General features: G+C 31.2%; 4 protein-coding genes and 1 non-coding gene across 5 annotated transcripts; 2 read left to right on the forward strand and 3 right to left on the reverse strand.

Moving 5' to 3' along the window:
- Positions 1 to 3173: 3173 nt before the first annotated feature.
- LOC109788825 (2-methylene-furan-3-one reductase) lies at positions 3174 to 5846 on the reverse strand. Its single transcript, XM_020347655.3, has 4 exons — positions 5547 to 5846; positions 4507 to 4830; positions 4099 to 4258; positions 3174 to 3770 (listed from the first exon to the last, which is right to left on the reverse strand). Exons 1-4 carry the CDS (start codon positions 5757 to 5759, stop codon positions 3505 to 3507), a joined length of 963 nt encoding a protein of 320 aa, XP_020203244.2. The 5' UTR covers positions 5760 to 5846; the 3' UTR covers positions 3174 to 3504.
- A 4776-nt stretch (positions 5847 to 10622) lies between these two features.
- On the forward strand, positions 10623 to 11030 carry LOC145954066 (uncharacterized). The gene has a single exon (XM_083067743.1). The coding sequence runs from the start codon at positions 10623 to 10625 to the stop codon at positions 11028 to 11030; it is 408 nt and encodes a 135-aa protein (XP_082923869.1).
- Positions 11031 to 17201: 6171 nt separating this feature from the next.
- On the forward strand, positions 17202 to 19053 carry LOC109788828 (2-methylene-furan-3-one reductase). Its single transcript, XM_020347658.3, has 4 exons — positions 17202 to 17656; positions 17785 to 18108; positions 18250 to 18409; positions 18519 to 19053. Exons 1-4 carry the CDS (start codon positions 17441 to 17443, stop codon positions 18782 to 18784), a joined length of 966 nt encoding a protein of 321 aa, XP_020203247.2. The 5' UTR covers positions 17202 to 17440; the 3' UTR covers positions 18785 to 19053.
- A 180-nt stretch (positions 19054 to 19233) lies between these two features.
- Positions 19234 to 21928, reverse strand: LOC109788820 (CASP-like protein N24). The gene is made up of 3 exons (XM_020347647.3): positions 21082 to 21928; positions 20096 to 20231; positions 19234 to 19663 (listed from the first exon to the last, which is right to left on the reverse strand). Exons 1-3 carry the CDS (start codon positions 21678 to 21680, stop codon positions 19475 to 19477), a joined length of 924 nt encoding a protein of 307 aa, XP_020203236.2. The 5' UTR covers positions 21681 to 21928; the 3' UTR covers positions 19234 to 19474.
- Positions 21929 to 23065: 1137 nt separating this feature from the next.
- Positions 23066 to 23138, reverse strand: TRNAK-CUU (transfer RNA lysine (anticodon CUU)). The gene has a single exon. It is a non-coding gene; the product is annotated as a tRNA-Lys (tRNA).
- Between the last annotated feature and the right edge of the window lie 2358 nt (positions 23139 to 25496).

A 25496-nucleotide genomic window follows, 5' to 3' on the forward strand; every position in this document is an offset into this window, starting at 1 on the left:
AAACTCAAGACCTCGGCCGAGGACACACTCGGTCGAGCGTGAAAAATGAATCAAGACCTCGACCGAGGACACACTCGGTCGAGCGTGAAAAACAACTCAAGACCTCGGCCAAGTACACACTCGGTCGAGCGTGAAAAACAACTCAAGACCTCGGCCGAAGACACACTCGGTCGAGCGTGAAAAACAACTCAAGACCTCGGCCGAGGACACACTCGGTCGAGCGTGAAAAATGAATCAAGACCTTGGCCGAGGACACACTCGGTCGAGCGTGAAAAACAACGCAAGACCTCGGCCAAGGACACACTCGGCCGAGCGTGAAAAACAACTCAAAACCTCGGCCGAGGACACACTCGGTCGAGCGTGAAAAATGAATCAAGACCTTGGCCGAGGACACACTCGGTCGAGCGTGAAAAATGAATCAAGACCTCGGCCGAGGACACACTCGGTCGACCGTAAGAAATAAATCAAGACCTCGGCCGAGGACACACTCGGTCGAGCTTGAAAAACAGCTCAAGACCTCGGCCAAGGACACACTCGGTCAAGTATGAAAAACAACTCAAGACCTAGACCGAGGACACACTCGATCGAGCGTGAAAAACAAATCAAAACCTTGACCGAGGACACACTCGGTCGAGAGTGAAAAACGAATCAAAACCTTGACCGAAGACACACTCGGTCGAGTACGGAAAACAACTCAAGACCTCAGCCGAAGTATAACGTCCAACACACATGGTACCTCGACCAGGACGCATTCGGTCAAGAGTAACTTCAAACAAATCAATATGTATTAACCGAAGACATAATCCATTGAACACGACTTTAAGCATTTTAGACCCCTCGGCCTCGGCTTTTAATCAAAATCTTCAATGTTATAATATTATGACATCGCAGTCAAAATCCACTGCGTAAAAACCTTAGCAAAAGCTAGGCTTCACATTAAAAGTCCTCGATTTTATTGAAAACGATGTGATTCAAAAGCGAGGTGTTGAAGCCCCTTCGGCCAAAATTTGTCAAGGCCAAAAGCTTACAACCCCTCGGTTAAAAACTTACCAAGTTCCCTTGTAATAATTATGACTCCTCGCCAAGGAAAAACTCCTAAAAATTGTTTTTATACATTATTAAAAGGAGTTAAAAGGAATCAAAAATTGCTTGATTTATGCCCTCGGTCAAAGGAGTTAAAAAGAATCAAAAATTACTTGATTTATGTCCTCAGTCAAAGGAGTTAAGAGGAATCTTTTAAAGAGCAAAGGCAAGGGTCCTACTCAGCTCTTAGTTAAAAGGAATCTTATTAAGGAAACCGTTTTGGTCTTCGGCCAAACGTTTAAAAGCGAGAAATCTCACATATAAAAGATTCCTTGGTGAAAAAGTTTTGAAAGCCAAAGTTTTATATACATATGGTAGTCCTCGGCCAAGTATGATTGAAAGCAGCAGCCTCACATTAATTGAAAGACGACAATATCAGAGAAAGCAGCAGAAAAGATCCGCAAACATTTCTTTTTAGGATTTCTCCATTTTTTAATATTTATCAAAAAGCCTTGAAACCCTGGAGGCATGTATACCAGATAATGGTATGAATATTAGGGAAAGCACCTTAGAAGAATCTATAACTCCTCGCGATCACATTGAAGACTTCTCGTATCATTAATGAATCCTCTTATGGGCCTGCAGTGCATATGGGCCTGGCCCATCAAGGTTAGTATAAATAAGTATGACCAATGACAAAGAGAGGTACGTTTTGATAATTACCAATTTGATTAGCATTGATATCTCTGAGACCGAGGACTGACTTAAGTATTGGAGTGCCTTTTGCAGGTACCCCTCTCTTTCCCTAGGATACCTCATGGAAGACGAAGACCCGACAGGAGTAGCAAAATTATCGGAGTACCCTCGTGCAGATACAGTTTATAAAAAAATTATATAATTTTATTTTTATTGTTCTCTCCTACAAATTCTTTCAAAAAAAATTTACCCAAACTATATTAAAAGAGGTTAGCACAATTAGCGAGATAGTTTGACACTTAAATTTTGTAACTAATTAAGTAAAGAGATTTGTTCCATAACTCTTAACATTTCAAATTCTTTCCATTTAATAAGGTTGTATTATTCTTTCAAACTTTATATTAAATTATAAAATTATAAAATATACTCTATTGTTTTGGGTTGGGTTGGGTTGGATTGGGGTGGCTTTAGAGAGTTAAAAATTAATTTTCCTTTTTACTTCAAAAAACTAAATTAATCTTTATTATCATATTTAACAATAATTAATCATCTCTAATTAACATACTTTTTTTCTTTAAATAACTAATTACTCATTGCATTTATAAAGTCTAATACTAATTTTATGTTTAATTAGCTGTCTCAGAAAGAAACTTCCGCTTAGAATTTTTCTTATTATTAATTTATTAGTAAAAAAAAAAGGTACTTCGCGCCTCTGTATTACAAAAAATAATTTCTTTTATGAAAAATTATTGTAATTTTTAATTAGAAAGAGAGAGAAGTTATCCGAAGGAAAAAATAATTTTAAGAAGTTTACAAAATAAAAGAAAAAATAATCTATATAAAAATAGAAACTAAAAACAGTTATAATAAGAGATATCCCGTTTATAAATTGTATGATTTTATACATTTTCAGTAAGAAACACGCAATACATGTTGATGTTATTAACAAACAAATGTTAAATGTTAAGAGTTATGGAACAAATCTCTTTACTTAATTAGTTACAAAATTTAAGTGTCAAACTATCTCGCTAATTGTGCTAACCTCTTTTAATATAGTTTGGGTAAATTTTTTTTGAAAGAATTTGTAGGAGAGAACAATACAAATAAAATTATATATTTTTTTATAAATTAAAATTGATTTATGCTTAAACTAATTTGTAGAAGTTCTATTCTATTAAATTTCCTAAAATCTTTAATATATATATATAGAATTTAGTTTTAACTTATAAAATATTTTATTTTATTTTTTCTCTAAAATATTTGTAAAAAAGTTTATCCTAATTAATATGCCTATCTTCAACTTACAATGTTTTTGTTTTTTTTATTTTTTATTTTTCATTCCTGAAGTATCTTTCATCGATTCCTGGAGTATCTTTCATCGTTACAATGTTTTTGTTTAACATATATAAAAGGTTCCTTTCATCGATATACTTACATTTTTTAAAGATACTCTGTTCAAACTTCAAATGGAGCAGAGAAGTCATGCCCCTCCACAGCCATATGTATTATTTCTTTGGCAACCAAAACACAACCAAACTATGAACTATCAGAACTGCAATTCTAAAAGATTTAGAGTCCCTTAAATATAAGTTAGAAACATTTTTAAAAAAATTTCAATCGAAAATAATGAGTATTTTTCGAAAGAAAAATTCTAAAAATCCTTCTAAACTTATATTAAAATAGACTTTTATCATCAACTTACACATCCAAATTACTGTGTTCTCTATTCATCATCACTCATATATTAGGTATACACAGCAGATCTCAAGGCAGAAATTGATGTGTTTATGGGATGGAGTTTATGACAACTTTCCCAATAGCTCTATTAGTCTTCAAGTGTGCAAATGCCTCCACAGTCTGAGAAAATGGAAAGGGACTCTTAGGGTCTAAAACTGGCTTCACCTTCCCACTCTCTAAGTAAGGTTGTAGTTTCTCCAACACAGCACCATCTGAAGTGAGTATGAAGAGGATAGCTGGAGCAGTTGCAGGTGGCACTATTGCCACAACTTTGCCTCCTTCTTTTATAGCTTTCAGTGCCTTCTCACTCTCTCCTGTTTTGGGAATCAACCATGTCTTAATGTTCAATAACATATTAATATTGTGTTATTCATAGAAAAACTAACTTCTTGTAAAGCAAATAATTTAGTTTCAGATTCAATGAATTCAGATTATTTAACTTTAAAACATGAAAGTTATGGTAACTTAATACATTTAAATCGTTAGATTTATAAAAATAAATTAGATTGTGATACATGTACAATATACGTGTCACAATCTGATCTATTATTACAAATTTAACAATTTAAATGCATTAAGTTATCATAACTTTTTTTCATAAAATAAAATAAGAAAATTCATTTCCCAGGTTCGATATCTGACCTACTGTGTCGTACACTACATCAAACTTTTCTGTCAGTTCTTCAAAATTCTGCTTTGTGTAATCAATAGGAAGGTCTGCTCCCAAGTTCCTTAACAAATCCAGTTTAGCAGTACTAGCTGTTGCTGCAACCTTAGATGCCCCAAAAACGTGCTTGGCCAGCTACATCATTAACCAAGTACACAACAAATCATTTAACTCATAAATATTATATTGTACATAATAATGATACAGAACTTGTGTAAATAAAACTGGTGGCACAAGGGTCATAGGAGGATCATATAATGTGATTTGAACATCTCTCAATAATTGTCAAATTAATTGTACTAATGACTTTAGGAATGAGATTATGCATATAATTGTAGCACTTGAGTATTTGACAGAAGCAATGGAGATAGAAGATATGAAACCTGAATAATAAAAGTTCCAACTCCTCCAGCGCCACCTAGAACAAGAATAGATTTGCCAGCAGAAAAGTCCACTCTTTCAAGTCCTTGATATGCAGTGATGATGGCTAAAGGAATGGCAGCAGCTTCAATAAAGCTCAAATTGGAGGGTTTGTGAGCCAATACTTTCTCTTCTGCAGCAGTATACTCTGCCAAAGTTCCAATGCTCTTTGCACCATTCAATGCATGCTCATTGACATCACCATAAACTTCATCCCCAACCTTGAATTTCCTCACTTCACTTCCCACTTTCACCACCACACCAGCAACGTCGTACCCCGGAACAGTCTTAATTTCCAAACCCAACACAACATTTAACAATGCATAATCAAAAAATATAAATTATCATATGAAACAAAATGGAAAATTCGTCTAACCAAACGTGAGTTTTTGCCTAAAGTAAATCTAAACAAAAAATAAAGTATTATCATATAGTTTTTATTTTTAATTTTTAAATTTATAAACTTGATTTATATATTAAAAAAATTTAATTTCATGGTTAATTTGATGAAATTTGATCTCAAACATGATTTTTTGCCTAAAGTAAGTTTTACTCTACTCAATATCTTATATTTTATATCAAATTTCAATAATTTAATAATTAAATTAAAAAAATTATATATAGATTAAGATTGCAAATTTTCAAAAAAAAAAATTTAAAACCACCTAATATTTTATTATATAAATTCAAATTAATATTTAAAATATTTTTAAAAAATGAAATATTAAATAATTTTTAAATTTTTTAAAATTTTACAAGTTTAATCTATATATTAAAAAATTTTAATTTAACAATTAAATTATTAAAATTTAATATAAAATATGAATTATAATATAGAATAAGTGTATCAAATTCTATTGACACAAAGTATCTACTCCAAAAATAATTATTAATCTCATCTAAGAGTATGAGCACATACATAACTAGTATTCCCTCTCTCAATAAATAAATAAGTATATATATATATTCTGACACAAATATAATAATAAAATCATATTCTTACAGGTAAGGGAGAGCCAATGTCCTTGAAATAGCCAAAAGCTCTTTTGTAATCTACAGGATTAAGGGCTGCAGCCACAACCTTGATGAGCACCTGATCTTCCTTGATGTCTGGTATAGCTACGTTAGGATCAAATTTCAGAATCTCTTCTATGTTCCCATATTCAGAATAAACCCAAGCTTTTATGTGTGATGGAATGCTAGAAATGCTTGCCATTATCTTAGGATCTGGTGAGAATATTGTGATGTTTACAACAAATGTTTATTTATATAGAGAGAAGAGAAATGTGAAATTTATAATATTTTGAGTATATTTTCGTTTCTAATTTCTTCATTCATTACTTTCGAATGCAATTTTCTAGTTGGTCATTAACTTTGTTGTCAAAATCAAGAAGCGTGCGTGCATGAGGACGATTTTCTGGCAAGGTTCATGATGTTATGTTATGTCTCACGAAATCATCATTAATTTGTTTTAATACTTTTCTTTATTAATTTTTTTAAGTCGTTTTTTTCTTATAATTTTACTTACTTTTATCTTTTAATCTTTATAATTAAAATAAATTTTAAATCATTATACTTATATTTTGTAATACTTTTAATCCTTATCATTAATTTTTTCATAATGTCATTTCAATGACACATTACTATCTACAAAATTAAATACAACACCATCACATAAATTTAATAAATTTATGTTCAAAAATTACATTATAAAGAAATTAATGGTAGAAACTAAAAAAATATTAAAAAAAATATAAATATTAAAATTAAAAGAATTTATTTTAAATTATAAGAATTAAAAGGTAAAGATAATGAAATTATAGAAACTAAAAGATTATTTTAACCTTAGTTTTATGAGTAAATTACTCTCCCCTCCTCTCCTTTAAGAGATACAAATATTATAATTTCCCCTTCTTTTATGTTAAAAATTTGTTAAGTCAAAAGACGATATTAAATTTCTTGAGTTTAAAGTTTTAATATTAACAAACAAAATATTTTTATAAGAGAAAATATTTTCAAAAACGTCTTCAAAAATATCTTTAAAAATATTTATCAGAAAAAAAGTGTAAGATGTAGATTGTCTATAAGACGATGTAAATCTGAAGTAGCATACAATTTGTCTCAAATATATTAAATATTTATTATTTATTGAGACTAGTGACAAAGTTTGTACTAATATTTTATTCCTTAATAGATTAAACCAAAAAGTTATCTTGGAATTCACAAATCTATTAAAAAAGAAGAATCATGCTTTCCATTAAAACCAAGATCTCTAAAATCACAAAAAAAAAAACAAATAAAGCTACTGCCACAACTACTTTGTGTTAATAATGCTTTTGCAAGTTCTGTTTGATATGAAAAGTTGATAAGTAGTCTCTTTGATCAGATAAGAGGTATCATTTGGTGATATGTATTTAATGCTCACATGAAATGAGTCAAACAATTACCTGTCATCACAAGAAAAGATGAAGACAGACGAAACAAGCTTGTGAGTTAAACTATTGCAACAGTCATCTTCTCCGAGCTACTATGTAAAAAGATTTAAAGCTCAAGAAAGATGAGAGAATACATATATTGATACACTTGTACAAAAGCATATACTCTCTGAAAAATACAATTGTGTATAAACTTCATTCTTTCTTGTAAAAACTCATTGTTTTGTATTGGTTGTATAAGTGAGATGAACACAACATTTGTATAACTTCCATAATCATTGTTATAAGGTTGAACTTGCAGAGACTTGTCTAGAAAATAATACTTGTTTTTAAGTCTAGAGAGACTTGATTGAAAAAGATACTTGTTTTGAGCCTAGAGAGGCTTGACTGTAAAATAATACTTGGTTGTTGAGCCTAAAAAGGCATGTCTAAAAAAGAATACTTGTTTTGAGCCTTGAGAGGTTTGATTGTAAAAGAATACTTAATTTTTAAGCCTGGAGAGGCTTGTTGTTAAGAATACTTAGGTAGTTGCTTGAAAAGACAAGTTAAAGAACACTTAAGGTTGAGCCAGAAGTGGCTTGTAGAAAGAATACTTGTATCTTTGTTTAAAGATAGTGGAACTCAATCTAGTTAGATTGAGAACTTGGTGCAATCTCGATGGTTGAGATGAACTAGTATAAAAATATCCAATGTTTCACCTGACTGCTCTTCGCAGTTCATCTAACTAACATTACTACTTCATTATGAAAGACATGAGAGTTTTTTATACACATTATTCAACTTCCCTTTTAGTGTTTATGTTTTCTCCACAAAATTATAGCCCACTAAAAAATAATAGGAAAGATAGGAGTTGGTTCTACTAGGGTTTTGGAGAAAAGTGTGTCTAAGAAAGATGATTCTAACAAGCATAGTACCAAGAAGTTGAAAACGAAGGATGAAATGGATATCTTAAATGATGCAATGGAGAATGAGATAGCCTTAGAGTTGGTTGACAAGGACACAAGTGTTCAAGTCATCCCATGATTGTAGAGAAAGCTCCCTTATCTCTTAAGGGAGAGGTTTTAATCAATTAGTGACCAAAGAGTATCTATTAATTTTAATGCTCTTGTGAAAGAGATGAAAGTTCCAGAAGATGAAATATATAAGGAGAATGATGCTTGTGAAGGAAATTTTGAGTTAGATTCATGTCCTACTATTCATGTTTCACAAGAGAAGTTTGAAGAATGGTGTACACCATGGAGAAATTCTCTTGCTATCAATGTTATGGGTAAGAAAGTCATATACAAAATGGTTGATAACAAGGTTTAGAGGAAGTGGGCAAAGGCTACAGTCATCTATTGTTGATAAATCACAAGAATTTTTTCTTGTATAAAATGATGATTATAAACATTTCTTTTTTGAAGGGCCTTGAATGATTGGTAACCACTATATAGTAGTTCACTGATGGAGACCTTTTTTCACCATGACAACAAAGCAAGTTCATAAGGTTGTTGTGTGGATTTGCATTCCAAACTTGCCTATTGAACTGTACAATATGACAAATTCCTCTGGAGGGTGAGAAGTAAGTTAGGAACTATGTTGAAGATTGACAAATTAATTAACATCTATTCAATCTTGTGGTAGGTTTGCGGGAATATGTGTGCAAGTTAACTTGGAAAAATGTCTTAGGTCATATTCTAAAATTAGATTATGAAGGGCTTTATGTCATCTATTTTAATTGAGGAAAGTATGATCATAAACAATCAAATTGCGTGGAGTCATGTGATATGAATGGTTTTGAAGTGGTCATTCAAAAGTAGACTACAAATATAATACCAACAACAATGAAGGTTGACGGTGGCTGGGTGACGGTGAAAGTGGGCATTGTGAACCCTAATTTGAGGATTATGACTGTGACCAAAACTAATGTTAATAACTTGAATCCAAAATTAGCATGGTTTTATGGGCCTTGAATGATCACAAGAAAAGGACGAAAACAAAATTATAAGTTAGGGGCTAATGGGAAACAAACTAAGGATAAACATGATATCTAGACCATGATTCTTGTTGGGAATATGCCTAAATATCTTTAGGAGATTAAGTTAGTTTTTTATAAGAATATTTTATTTAGATTTCAAATATTTAGATTTAATTTGTTCTGATTATTTTAAGATTTATTTCCTTATTTTAGAATAGGATAATATCAATATTTGATTTTGTATAACAAATTTTCTCTATAAATAGAGACTCGTGAATAAAATTAGATTATGCTCCTCTGATAAAAATAACTCTTATAAAATATGCCCTCAAATAAATATCATAAAATAACCCCATCAGTGATATATAAAGACAAATTCCGCTGCATGAAAGGTTAGGTCTCTTGTTTGAGGGGAGGATTGTTGGAATACAAACAAGTCTCACATCGATAAAATAAAACAAGAAATAACAACTTATATAGCATAAACATACTTTAATGATTGAGATGCCTTTTGGGTGATGACCAAAAGCAAAACCATGAGGGCTAAGGCCCAAAACGGACAATATCTCATCAATGTGGAGTATGTTTGTGTAATAATCTTATAAAAACAACCTTCCTAAAATATCTCTTCAGATAAACACCACAAAATAACCCCATCAGTGGTATCTAGAGCTAAGGTTACGATCTTGGAGATAGAAGCAGAAACAAACTTTTCACAAATTTCCCCACCTATTTTTGATGGAGAAAGTTATGATCTTTGGGCGATGAGAATGGAGGCATACCTAGAAGGTTTAGATCTCTGGGAAGCCGTAGAAGAAGATTATGATGTTTCCGCGTTGCCAGACAATCCTACCGTAGCCCAAATAAAAATTCACATAGAAAAGAAAATCAAGAAGGCAAAGGCAAAAAGTTATCTCTTTACCTGTGTTTCACAAAATGTTTTCACCAGGATTATGACTCTCAAATCGGCAAAAGCAATTTAGGATTATCTAAAGGAAGAATATGTTGGAGATGAAAGGATTTGAAACATGCAAGTATTAAATTAAATTTGAGAATTTGAAATACAAAGAATGAAGGAGACTGAGATAATCAAACAATACTCAGACAAATTGTTTGGCATTGCTAATAAGGTACGATTATTACTAGGAACGCAATTTCTTGATTCTAGAATTGTTGAAAAAATTCTAGTAACTATACCTGAAAGATATGAAGCTTCAATAGCGGCTTTGGAGAACACAAAGGATTTGAGTAAGATCACTTTGGCAGAGGTGTTACATGCATTGCAAGCATTAGAACAAATGAGGCTTATGAGAGAAGAAGGATCTATGGAGGGTGTATATTTAGCCAAATGGAAGAACAAAAATAGTGGCAAAAACAAGAAGAAAGAATTGTTTCAAGAGAACAGTCAATATAATAACACTCAAATTTTTCCACCATGTCCTTATTGCAAAAAGACTAATCATCCACAACAGAGATGTTGGTGGAGACCTGATGTAAAATGTGACAATTGCGAAAAATTAGGGCACCTAAAACATGTATGCAAATCTCGTGAGCAACAAGAAGAAGCCAACATTGTTGAAGATCAACAAGAAGAGGAAGAAGAAGAACTACTTTCAATGTCATGCTTTATGACCAAAAAAACCCTCAAAAGCTTGGATTATATATTGATAGTGGTTGTACAAATCATATGACCTATGATCGAGAACTCTTCAAAGAACTCAACAAAACTGATGTCTCTAAAGTTCAAATGGGGAATGGAGCACACCTTGCAGTAAAAGGCAAAGGAACACTTGCTATTAAGAGTCATTCAGGTTTTAAATTAATATCTGATGTTTTATACGTTCCTGATATTAACCAGAATTTGTTGAGTGTTTCTCAATTAATAGGAAAAGGCTATAAAGTGTTATTTGAAGATAAAAATTGTGTGATTAAAGATATACACAACAAAGAAGTATTTAATGTCCATATGAAAGGTAAGAGTTTTGCTTTAAATTTGGAGAAGGAGGAGCCAATTATAAATGAAGATACAAGTGAAGAGCACAAAGATGCATATTTTCAAAAGAAGTTTGATGATCAAGTGGAGAATGAAAGATGATGAAAAACCACCTTCAAAAAAGAAGTTCGAGATAAATGTTAAAGTGGTCCCACTCAAGAAGGATTACAACAAAAATCACAAAAAGAAGAAACCAATCAAAAAGAGAAAAGGCAAATTTTGAAACTCAAATTAGGTGATAAAGATATTCAGTCAAGGAGGAGTGTTGGGAATATGCCTAAATATCTTTAGGAGATTAAGTTAGTTTTTTATAAGAATATTTTATTTATATTTCAAATATTTAGATTTAATATATTCTGATTATTTTAAGATTTATTTCCTTATTTTAGAATAAGATGATATCAATATTTGATTTTGTATAACAAATTTTCTCTATAAATAGAGACTCATGAATAAAATTAGATTATGCTCCTCTGATAAAAATAACTCTTATAAAATATTCCCTCAAACAAATATCATAAAATAACCCCATCAGTGGTATCAAAGTCGCAGGTTGGATTCGGTGACAACCAATAACCTTATAAAAAAAATAATAATAATGATAATGTGATATATAAAGACAGATTCCGCTGCATGAAAGGTTAGGTCCCTTGTTTGAGGGGAGGATTGTTGGGATACAAACAAGTACCATATCGATAAAATAAAACAAGAAATAACAACTTATATAGCATAAACATACTTCAATGATTGAGAGGCCTTTTGGGTGATGACCAAAAGCAAAACCGTGAGGGCTAAGGCCCAAAACGGACAATATCTCATCATTGTGGAGTATGTTTGTGTAATAACCTTATAAAAACAACCCTCCTAAAATATCTCCTCAGATAAACACCACAAAATAACCCCATCAATTCTAAATTGTGGTTGCGATTTTGGCTACTGCAGTTATGGTCATTATGGCTACTACGATGCGGATTGTGATCATTGCACTATGAAATTATTATATATTTGTACCAAACATAAACAAATAATTATATAATAATAAAAATCAATCAAACCTCTTTTTTTTAATTTTTTATTCCAAATCCCTTTCCCCCTTTACTAAAATACATCATGACCTTTTTCATCTAAACTCACTCAAATCAGATTATAGTCCTATCCTTATTAAGTTTAAACATGGTGTTGGAGGACAAAAACATATTAAGAAGGCCTTTTAGATTTGAATCGGCATGGTTAACTTATCATAACTTTCTGAATGTTGTTCGACAAGAATAGGAAGCTTCAATTGATTGGAATAATACATTGGGTCACTTATAGTCTTTTCTACATGGTTGGAATAAATCTACTTTTGGAAACATTTTTTATGCTAAAAGGCATATTCTTCAAAGGCTTAATGGTATTACTTGTAAGCTATTTTAGGGGCTAATCCTTATTTGGATAAGCTTCAAGGTGAACTTTGGGATGAATGTAAGTGGATTTTGGTAAGAAAAGAATTTTTTTGGTTTAAAAAATCTCATTACAAATGGCTTTACCTTGGGTATAAAAATACAAAGTACTTTAATGGCATAAGACTTATTTTTGGTAAGAGGAATACAATATAGATGCTCTGAAATTATGAGAAGGAATGGATTGTTGATAAGACTCAGTTGGAGGAGATGGTTACCCTCTACTACAAAGACTTAATCAGAGATATAAGCATGTGCACATTATTTTGTTTATCTAATAGCTTCCCTAACTTAGACGAACAAAGCCACCACATTCTTGACTTTCCTATTAAGGATGAGTTGATCCATGATGTGGTTAAAAGAATAGGAAGTTTCAAGGCTCTTGGAAGAAATGGTTTTCATGTTATTTTTTACCAAACAAAATGGAGTATTGTTGGCTCCACAGTTTGTGCTCTTATCCCCGCCATAAAGTAGAATTTGGATAGAGTTAAAGAGGTGAATAAGACCCTTTACTCTAATCCCTAAGATGGATAAGGTTGCTAGTCTAAAACACAGAAGACCTATAAACCTTTGCAATGTTTCTTACAAAATTCTTATAAATATTCTTTTGCAAAGGTGAGCATTTAGCTAGTCTAAACTAGTGTATTTTTGTCCTTAACAAACAAACTACTGATAATGCAATTATTACACAAGCCATCCAATTTATGAGGTCAAAGAGAAAAGGGAAAGGTTGGATGGTTATAAAAATTGACCATGAGAAAGCATATAATAGACTGAATTAATTGGAATTTTTTAAAAGACACCCTAGTTGATATTGGCTTCCCCGATAAAATTTGTTGCTACGGTTTGGGTTTGTGTATCTACTCCTTCTATGTGTATGTTATGGAAAATAAAGAATTTGGAGGAGTTTAAGCCTTCTAAAGGTATTAGACAAGCTAGGAAACCCTATTTCACCTTATATCTTGGTCTTACGTATAGAGAAATTATCTCATTTTATTGAAGTGGTTGTTCAACATATATTATGGAAGTCTATTAAGTTGGCTAGGGATGGCCCCCTTATCTCATCTGCCTTTTGTGGATGATTTGGTTCTCTTTGTTGAAGCCTCTATGTGTCAAGTGGAAGTTATTCAAACTTGTTTGAAAGTGTTTTGTGATAGTTTTGATTAAAAAGTGAGTTTAGAAAAATTGGTATCTTCTTCTCCAAGAATGTGGCTAGGAATGTTCATAATCAAATTAGTGAAACCTCTATTTTTCAATGGACAATGAATTTTGGAAAATAATTGGGGTGTACCTTTGCATCAAATTCGTGTGAATAAAGCTTCTTTTCAGGGTATGTTTTAGTAGGTGAATCAAAACTAAAGAAATTGGAAGGAAAATTTTATCATTTACTGGTAGATTAACAATTACTAAATCAATGGTTTCACCCTTGCCTTCCTATATCATGCAAACCACATTTATTCCCCTTCATTTGTGTGATGAATTGGATAAGAGGTGTTGAAGCTTCTTATAGGCGATCATGAAGAACAAAGGAAGGTACACAATGTGGCTTAGGATTTTATTTGTGCTCCAAAGAATGAAGGTGGTCTTGTATCGTAAGGCTCGAGATGTCCCTTGTTTATAATGTAGAATTGTTGGAATATCTCTGTACAAGTCAAGAAAAACTTTGGGTGAAAGTTTTCAAGACCAAATATAACTATGGTAATGATGGATATCCTAAGGTTGGTATAATAAATCATATGTTATATCTTTGGAGAGGAATGAGCAGTGTATGGTAGAGTTTTAAGTGTAATATGGTGTGGAAGATATGGGATTGCAAGCGAGTCAAATTTTGGCTTGATCGTAGGGTTACTAGATTACCACCATTGGCATATCTTATTGTGTATGATATTCCTAAGGGAGAAACTCATCATACAACAGTAGATTATGTGAACATAGAAAGGGAATGGATGGATGTGACTTTTAAAATTTACCTTCATTATGATATATGTTAAATTGTGATTAGTCATGCTCTAGCTCCCTTAGATAATATAAAGAACCTTATGTAATTGCTTGGAAAAGCTTTCCTAATGGTTTTTTCTTTTCAAATAAAGGAGCTTATGATGTGGCTAGAATGGATGTGACAAGGAGGATTCAACCATTCTTTAAGTTGATTTGGAGCTAGAAGGGACCTAATTAAAAGGATAAAAACTTTTCTATGGAAAATTGCTCATAATGGACTGTTGACAAATGATATTCATTGTCTTCGTGGGATGACTCCTAATTCAACATACACATGGTGCACAATTAAAGATGAAACGATTTTGCATGTGTTGAGAGTTTGTCGAGCCATATGTGCATTTTGGGATGTTTTATGTTAAGGGTCAAAGCCTTTGAATTTTATGAACACTAATGTTTTTACTTGGTTGAGAGCTAACTTAACTTGTAGCCATAGTAGTTGGAACACTATATTTGTTGTTACAACGAATTCTATTTAGTATAGGAGGAACCTTTTTTATTTTCCAAGGGAAACAATTGAATACAAGCAACTTTGTGTCAGAAATTACAACTCGTTCTAATGCTATAACACGGAGCTTTTAATGAATTTATTGGCACGAGTTCAACCTATACAAGCTTGAATAATGTATCAAATATTAGGTGGTCTTCACCTCCAATAGAATGTATTAAATTGAAATGTGATGGGGTTGTAAGGGAGGGGAAGAGTTTATTCTTTGGTGAAATTGTGAGGAATCATCTAGGTGGTTTTGTATGTGTTTTTTCTATTAAATTGGGAAGATGTTCTATTTTGTAAGTAGAACTTTGGGCTATATTTTATGACGTTAAGGTGATAAGTGACAAAGATCTTATTGAAAAGATTATAGTGGAAACACTAGTACAAAAGAGGTAATATTCCACGTCGGATATTTTGAGCTTTTTACATCAGAAAAAATACCGACGTAGAAGCGGGAGACGTAAATTTACATCGAACATTACCAAAATCCGACGTAAAAAGTAGTAGAAAAATAAAAAATAAAAACATAAGAATGCAAGTAGAACGGCCTGTTCTGCTTGGAGAACGGGTCGTTCTACTTCGTAGAACAATCCAAAAGAAAAGGCCAACGACCTATACAAATAGAACAAACAAAAAATCGAATAGAACAGATAGCTACAATAGTAATGCGAAGCAAAAAAGTGTTAACGAAACCTTGATTCATACCTGATGAGTTGCAACAGTGTGCGAATGAGTAACAACGAGTTCACCCCTCTACAAAAAATAAAAAAACGATTCAGTAACAAAGGAGAGGAAGAGGGTTTACAGAGAAAAAAATGAAAAGTGATGAAGAGTGAATGCGCGCGGTGTGCCTCGCACTCTCTTATTCAATTTCGCGTCCTTTTTTTACGTCGGACCTGATAGGGTCCGACGTAAAATGTCAAATCTACATCGGACACAACATACATCCGACGTAAATTTGACTTTTTACGTCAGACTATACTAGATCCGACGTGAAAAAGTTCGCAAAAATTACAAAAATGCCACCGCGTCTTTTTTACGTTGGATTTTCGTATTTCTGACGTTAAAGAAGTGACGTAATAAGCTAATTTTCCACTAGTGAAACTCTATTTTGGCTTTAAAGTTTTTGAATGATGGGTGCTTCCCTATTATATTTTGGTTAACATGATTGTGAATTTACTGAACCATATCATCAAGAGGTTTCTTGCAATCACATTTTTAGAGGAGCAAACCAGGTTGGAGATACAATTGCTAAGAATGAGAGCTCTTTGACAGAAGGATTGCATTTATTTCATAATCCACCTCGTTGGATTCAAATTCTTTTACTTGCGGATACTTCAGGTATATTTTTCTTTCGTGTCCTTTTAGTTTCACACTGTACCAAAAAATAAATCATAGTCTATTTCCTTATCAAATTCCTATATGTGTGTGTGTGACATTTTACCTATTTTTTAAAATTTTTTGTTACAATTTCATTAACTTCTATTAAAAAAAATATCACCAAAATACTTTTTACACTAACATCCTCTCAAAAATATAAATATTATAATACCCTCCTTTTTTGTATTAAAATAAACATTTTCTTTCCTTAACAAATACAAAATGTTACACTTAATTTAATGGTTTATTTCTTGATTTACATATTTAATTATTATTTTATAAATTAGTATGATTTTTCTAAAGTAAAATAAATAACATATTTTAAGATGGTTTTTAATTAATGTCATTAATGCAATACTTTTCTAAATATTCAAATAAAATAATATTTTTATTATATAGTATAAACAACTTTAACATCAAGAGTGAAAAAATCTTTTTTTTTTCCTTTTTGAAAATAACACTTCAATTTTATTTTGTTGAATTATTTTAAATAAAAAATAATTCTTAAAATTTAATTTATCCAAATAAAGCTAACAAAATTTTGATTTTACCAAATTATGAAACACACATTTAAATGTAATATGTTGTATCTATGAGTATTTAATTATAAGTAAAAGAAATATTTTTGTGTGTAATAAAATATATTATTTTTAATAAAATTAAATACATTATCATAACACCATGCAGACCTCGATATTGACTGGCCTCTCTTCATGCGACGTCATACCTTACATAAGAATTATATGATGAGTACATCGGTCAAAGAAGATGGGCAAAATATCACGAACTTTGCCGAAAAATCGTCTACATGCATGTTATGCTGTCCTAAATTATAGCATACAAGACAATAAGAGAGTAAAAAAGAAAATAGTTTTTCGTTTCTTTAATTCTCAAAATGATATCCAGACAAGCCATCATCACTTGTTCATGTAAGTTAATTAGTTAAAATGAGTAAGATGACAAAACAAAACAGAAAGTTCCATCCAAATGAGAATGCTTTATGCGCCCCCAATTCCAAAAAATAGAAACCATGCAATGCCACAATTGCATGCTATAAATAGCCATTTAATCTGCATAATCTTCCCACACACATCATTCAGTTCAACTCTGAAGTCTCATATCATATCTAAATCCTTTTATCTCTTTCTCTCCAAACTAACACTCTTACTACAAGGAACTTATTCATCCAATCCTACAATATCATGGCAAGCACCAATTCTAGTGTTCCATCTCACATAAAAGCTTGGGTGTACTCAGAATATGGGAACATAGAAGAGGTTCTCAAGTTTGATCAAAATGTACCTACACCACACATCAAGGAAGACCAAGTGCTCATCAAGGTTGTGGCTGCTGCCATTAATCCCGTAGATTACAAGAGGGCTCTTGGCCATTTCAAGGACATCGACTCTCCTTTACCCGTAAGATTATTTTCTCAAATCTTTCAGCATATATTATATTGTATTATATATACTACTACTACCCCAACATTTTGATTTTATTTTTATCTCATTTCACAATATGTTTTATGTTGTGTGGTGGTGAGAAGACTGCACCGGGGTATGATGTTGCTGGGGTGGTGGTTAGAGTGGGAAATCAAGTGAAGAAATTTGAAGTTGGAGATGAAGTTTATGGCGATATCAATGAGATTACTTTGGACCATCCAAAGACTATTGGCTCTTTGGCTGAATACACTGCTGTTGAAGAAAAAGTATTGGCTCACAAACCCTCCAATTTGAGTTTTGTGGAAGCTGCTAGCCTCCCTTTGGCAATCATAACTGCTTATCAAGGACTTGAAGCTGCTGAGTTCTCTGCTGGCAAATCTATTCTTGTTCTTGGAGGTGCTGGTGGAGTTGGCTCACTTGTTATTCAGGTTTCAATATAAATCAAGAAGTTGATCTGCCTCTCTTATATTTCTATGGCATATTTTTTTCTTTGCACACAATATAGTATTTTATATTCTACTGGAAAGCTAACTTTTTGTTGTATATGCCTGTGTTTGATCATGAGATAGATCGCTAAGCATGTGTTTGGTGCATCTAAGATAGCAGCTACTGCTAGTACTGGCAAACTGGAATTGTTGAAGAACTTAGGAGCAGACTTGCCTATTGATTACACAAAGGAGAATTTTGAAGAATTGGCAGAGAAGTTTGATGTGGTGTACGATGCTGTAGGTAAGTTATTTAGACTTTAAGTCATCTTAGCCTATGTTCGTATGTTTCACAAACATAATATTGTTGTTGAATAATTTGTCTCAAAAACTGTTGTTCCAAATTAACACAGGGCAAAGTGAGAGGGCATTGAAGGCTGTTAAAGAAGAGGGTAAAGTTGTGACAATATTGCCACCTGGAACTCCACCAGCCATCCCATTTTTGCTCACTTCAGATGGAGCTTTGTTGGAGAAACTGAGACCTTACTTGGAGAGTGGAAAGGTGAAGCCAATACTGGATCCTAAGAGCCCCTTTCCATTTTCTCACACAGTGGAAGCATTTTCCTACCTCAAGACTAATAGAGCCACTGGCAAAGTAGTCATACATCCCATTTCATGATATGCATGCATAATGCCAATTTCTTTGGCCTTATAAGTTCTTTACTTTGGGTATTTCCTATTTGAGTTTGTGTATTGTAATAAACCTCTCAGAGATGTGGTTGCTTCTTGTGGTATAAGTTTTTAATTACCTGCATGGTTTGCGTTCTGGCTACACAACATGAAATATAATGATATAGTATATGTTGTTGAACAACTTATGAGTAACTTGTGTGCAGTATCCCTATTTGTACACTAAATAAAATTGAAACGTGTAGTAAAATTTGCCTATTTGATCTACTTAAGCTTGAAAGCAGAACAAATCTCATACTTAAGCTTGTTTTCTAAAAATTTGGGCACTTGATTATTCCAGAAATGATAGAATTTCATCAATCTGACACGTGCAGTTTGTGTGCTGGACAAATGACATTATAAAATATATAATATTAGTGTTGAGAACTTTTATCTGAAATGAATCTAATACTAGGAACACAACAAACTGAGTTGCAGAGAAATGACTCACTACAACTGAAAATAGCTCACTTAGCGGAAATAAAGGCTAGTGGTAACAGAAATGAGAAAACAACAATAATTCAAATCCAGATAAATATCCCTAAAGACAGAACTTATCAGTAAACCAAGATATTATTCAAAACAGAAAAACTACAGTAAACTCCTTCAATTAGTACATAGACCAAGAGTGTTGTATGAACTAGTTGAATCTACAAAAAATGAAAGCAGAAACAATAGAGGAGCAGGCAAAGGCCACAAAAGCAACAAAAGAGAGAGCAACAGATGCATTCGCCATTTCCACGTACTTGTTTGTATCCGTACTTTTTGCCCAATAATAAGCTATAGTGGCAGCTGATGATGATGCTGACATCAGAAGATATGCCATTACCTGTATTTTAATCTTAGAGCTTAGTATATAAACATATATACATATGCCATGATTATGGAACTAGCTATTAAACATGCATACATTTTCAGCCAATGAGAACAAAGGTGCAAAATATAGCAACAACATCATGCATGCATGCACACCTCATTCAACATGACTTGAAAACTTCTATGATTACTATAGGAGATTTATTTAACAACTCTAAACTAAATAACTAATAACCAACTATTTTATGTACTAAACTTATTTGTAATATTAGCATCATGATAATATTGATATTAATTAGAACATATATGTACTTTCACCGATGAAAATTACAAAACTCTTGGTAGATTAAACCAAAATGCATGTAGGGGTACGTCCGTACGTACATTGTAGGTAGACATATAATTATTAACTAATGGAATGAAAATTCCTGAAAACTGGCTTTACCTGATCCATAGCAAAATTGAAGTAACCCCGAAGTTTGGGATCCACTGTGTGTCTTTTAGTGTACAAGTACTTCAACAGATCGCATATTTGCAATCCAGAATATACAAAACCAATCACATTAACTGACAAGCAGTATCTGCAAATTCATACCAATAAAAGTTGCAAACAGAAGCAATAATAACAAACAAACATAGTGAAAAGCAAACTAAATGGAAAATTTTCATTTTATAGTCTCAAAAGATCCATTATTTGAATGGAATAAAAAAAATGTTCTACATGAAAAGCAATTCTTAATTCAGAATACTTTTTTCTTTCCTCAGTACTCATGAATTGTTTTGCATTCTTTTTTAAGAGTCAAGTCTGAATGAATTTCTCTATAAATAGTTAAATACGTATAAAAGAAAAAAAATAATTCAAATAAATTAATTAAGTAACAAGCGGGTGTTTGGTTTCAAGTTTTATTTTCTTTTTTATTTTTAATTAAAAAATGTAAATTGTATCTTCACTTCATTTTTTTTGTTTACAAAAAAAAAATTATAAAGAACACTGGAAAAAAAATATCATTTCTATTTTCACTATTTCCTATATTAAAAATAAGAAATAATGTAAAAAAAATAAAATAAAAAAAATAAAAAAATAAAAACAACTCTACAACTATACACGTTAAATGAAAAATTTTCAAACCAAATATTTATATTTGCATTAATTTGAAACATCATTAGATTTAGACAAGAAATAGGCAAGACAAGTCATTAATCTAAGTAATAATAAATCCAATCTTTTTAACTAAAATCTTGAATTTAAATCTTATATAAAAAATTGATTTGGAAGAGAGATTTCACTCAAAGTGAATTCTTTAACAAAGATTAATCATTGATAGATTCTCTCTACTAACATGATTAAAAAAAGCAGGAATAGTTGAATGCAATGCAAGTGTCTATCTATATATTCTTATTACTCGGAGAGATTAAGAGCAATTAACTTACTTGAATTCCCGGAAGTCATACCAGTGTACTTGATCTTGAGACGATGATTCCACATAATAATCGTACCAGCTTGTGAATGTTGTACGCACTTTCTTTTTTTGATCAGCAGCCAACACAGAAAAAGCAACATTGCACAATACGAAAGCAGCGATCCTTAGTCCCAACAAAACAATGTACCACGTACCCTCTTTCTTGGACACCCCATCACGTGTCCCTTCTTCTTCAATGTCGTCTTCCACATCCATCACCGCCACCTTTGTCGTTGCCATCGTCTTATTCAGTTCCTCCTCGACAACCTTAATGGCCCCGTCACTGACAAAGGAGTGAGAGTGGCTAGCCACCACCATCTGAGGGTCCCCATCACTCATAGAGTGGTCGAGTGAGTCCTGAAGTGTTAAACTGTATGGAGCTGAAGGAGCTTTGGAAGCATTGGAACGGATTGATCGTGGTAACTCTGACACTGGGTGGTGGCGGTGGTGGTGGTGGTGGTGGTGTTCCTTCTTCTTCGAGGGATTTACTTCTTCTTTGTCCTCTGGGTGCCATTTGGTTTTGTGGCCTTTGTTTTCTAGGGTTAGGGTTTCACTTTTCGTCGTGGTCATGGTGTGTTTTGAGACTACAAGGTTTTGGAATTAAGCAGATGCAATACTCGAGAAGTTTTTCACTAAAAATGCATGCTGTTTCATGAGTGATAAATATATCACTTCATGCATGCTAATTAGTGATTATTTAACCAACCAATGTACAGTGATGTATACTTGAGTTAAATAATGTTGAGTGTTCACTTACCCTTTCGGTGTTCACTTGCTCAAGAACAGAAGATACCTTTTATTGCAGCTGAAAAGGATTCAACCATCCACCATCATGAGGAGTAATTTGACCCACATCCGTATAAAAGATGATTTTTTTTTTAATTGCAAGATGAAAATAATGTTTATTCATATACCAATAAGTCATTAATTTGAGTAATATGCATTTTGGTCTTTTAAGTTCTAATTACTACTACATTTTAATTCTTTAGCTATATTTTTTTTTATATTTGTTAAAATGTTATTATATATTGAATAAATAGGTATTTTGTAATACTTTTTTTTGAAAAATGTCATTGTAGATAAAGTTACATTTTTTATTTCAATATTATTCTTTTTAATTATTTTAAAAATTAAAGTCTCATTAAAAAAATATTACATAGGTTATTTTGCAAAATTTATTTTTTAAAAAATATTACTATAATTGCTTCTAAAATCAAAGTCTCACATCGAGTAAAAAAAGTATATTTCTTTCATCTCTAATTGTTACTCATAATTAAAATCAACATCGAATAGATGAATGAATCATAAAAAAAAATACATATATAATCATAACTTAAGATAAATGAACTTTGATATTTGATATATAATTAGTGGTGATTAATTAAGAATATCTTTAATCTTTTCTTAAAAAACTCCTAAAGAATTTAGAATGCATAAAAATATAATAATTGATAATTTTAATATCTAAATTAAAATTAATTATTATTTTATAAATAAAAAATAACTTAGCAACATGAACTATATATAATATTTAATAATATATTACCAAAACAAATTAGTAATATTGATACACAAGTAGGTAATAATATTTTTCAAATGTTACTAAAAGTTATTTGTGTTGTAATGAACGTAAATTAAATTTTTTAAATTAATCTTCTATAAAATTGGTACATAATATCATGGTTAAAAAAAATATAACTTTTCCTTTGCAATATGACAAGTGTGAGCAAATTTCTATTCGATTTCTTTTTTCATTCGGATACAAATGTCTTTCGGATATTGATTGTTCTTTTACTTCAAATTTTAAAACTTTCAGTTTGAATAGGGGCATTAAAAAAATAAATTTGCTCTTTTGGTTTGAATATATCGACTAGTACTATTTTGCATTGTTGAAGATCCTATGTCTAGTGACGAAAACCTGTAATTAAAGTAAAACTGTAAGAAGTAGAATAAAACGCCCACCGTGGGGCTCGAACCCACGACCACAAGGTTAAGAGCCTTGCGCTCTACCGACTGAGCTAGACGGGCTAGTTAGCAAGTATTCGCATTTTAATACTTACCATATTAAAAGTATTACAGTAATTGTCCTGGAACAATGTTCTTTCCATTTAATGAATTATGAATGATTTTTATATTTATACTCCTTAATCAAAAATTAAAATTTTATTTTTAATTTAGATATGGAGTTATAACTAAAGATACAGGATTGACTCAACATATTATTAGGTTTAAAATAAATTTTAAAATAAGGTTTTTTAAAATTAATGATAATATCTTTTGATAAAAAAAATAAAAATATTTTAGAGACAAGTCTTGAAAAAAATTATATTTATATATATTTTTAAAATAAATCTTATAAAAAAAATTTTAAGAATGTAAAATGTAACTTTTTAAGTCATGAAACCCTTAAAAATTATATAACTATTAATGTAAAATATTTTTGAAGAAACCTAAAGCACAAGCTTTGTTGACCCGACCCTTGAACCAACGTTAAAGAGATATTATCTACAAGAACCAACCCAATACGAATAACTTATACTTCCTAATTAAACTAAAAATAATAGTAATGGAATAACATTAAGTTAAATTCTCATGCAATGTTTAATATAAAAAAAAATTAAAAATCATATAAAGTGGTTCTGGCAAAAAAAAATTGTGAGGGTTTAGTTACCACTAGAAAAAAAAAACAAATTAATTAATTAATTAATATGCACTTTTACTACTATCAAAATGCATTAAGAATAACATTTGTCATCTTGTATCACAAGGAAGAAATGAAAAAGTGTGTGCCTCACACCTTTTTGATTTCTCTCTTTTATCTATATCTTTGGGGGAAAAAAACTCTCATTTTTGTTTCTCACACATTTTGTTCCTTTTATTTTGTTTGTCATTTTTTTATACCAAACAAATAAAAATTGTGGTATAGAGGATAAAAGTTATTCTATGTTCTTTATTATAAGCAAAAAAAAGTACATTTCTTATTCTTAAAAATAAATAAATTTAACTACTTTTACATCATTTAATAATATTTTTTAAAAGGATATTTCTCTTTTAATCTATGACTTTTTAGTTGCATTATTTTTTTTTAACATATAAGGAGAATTTAAGAAAAATTTTATGATAATAAAATTTAATGCAAATAATGAACTTTTTTAATATGTATAAAATTAGTTATTTTTATTTATAATACAAAATAGAGAAAGTAGAAATTACTAACACTGATTTTTTTTACAAGAAAAAAAAATAAAAATAGTAGTATATTTTACGCTTTTGGTTATACTATAGCTACAAGAAGTTGGATCTTGATATGATTTCTGGTTTAAAAAAATAATAAAAATCAAACATCATATTTAAAATTGTGATATTCAATTCCAAGTTCAAGCCTTAATTTCATGTGGAAATCCGCGCCGAAGGTACCCTAATTATTGCGCCAGTTTCTAGCATAACTATGATCACAAGAGCCTAAATCAGCCGTTCATATCACGATTCATGAAGCCAACCAAATTTTGATTGAGAAATACGTAAAAATTTCTTTTCGATTGTGACTTTTCTTGTGCTTGAAAGGGTAAAAATTCCAATTTACAAAATGTATGTTTATTGTTGGTTATGTTATAAACAACATTTTCTAGCATGGCTATAAGTCACAAGCACGGCATACATTTGTTATTTATGTCATTGAGTCTAAGATTAACTCACTAGGTCAACTATCTGCCTAAGAGAACTGTATTATTTAGGTTGAAATTCCAGAAATTTTAAAATTATAAAGAATCTTTAATCTCATTGTAAGTCTTCATTGACGCTAAACAATTTTATTATCCAAGTTGTCCTTACCATGCTCCTGTAAGTTGTAAATTGAATTGTTGAAGCCTCGGAAAAGTCAGAAAGAAGAATGTCCGTGATTTAAGGAACACGAAATGTGAACTCGAAAAGGCAAGGCAGCAGAGGCCTCAGATTGGTTTAGAGACGAGCATCATGGAGAAAACAGGTATTCAATCATTTGATTTCCATTGTTTACAAAACCCAGAGTTAAATCCAACCAATAACATTAATTCATATTACACGGATCCAACTGTGATCAAAGTCATTTAACTAGTGAAAAACTAGTTATGCACCGTACCAAAAATTGGTATCACGCTTCACTAACATAATTCAGTATTGTGTTATTCAAAAATTTACAAAGAGAATAGTGCTAAACACTCTTCTACACACTCCTTAATTGATATTTATTAAATATCAGTAAATCAAAAGATAAATTTATTAAGACTCAATAGTGTGACTTTAAATAAAACTCAATTAAGTATATTATTGCTAGCATTTCATGATTAGAAAGGCCGAGTTAATGATTTCTTTTAACATCGTTAATGAAAAATTTAAGTAGTTTCATCG

The sequence above is a fragment of the Cajanus cajan genome, chromosome 2 (assembly GCF_000230855.2).
Source record: "Cajanus cajan strain Asha chromosome 2, NIPB_CcT2T_4, whole genome shotgun sequence".
Taxonomy (NCBI): domain Eukaryota; kingdom Viridiplantae; phylum Streptophyta; class Magnoliopsida; order Fabales; family Fabaceae; genus Cajanus; species Cajanus cajan.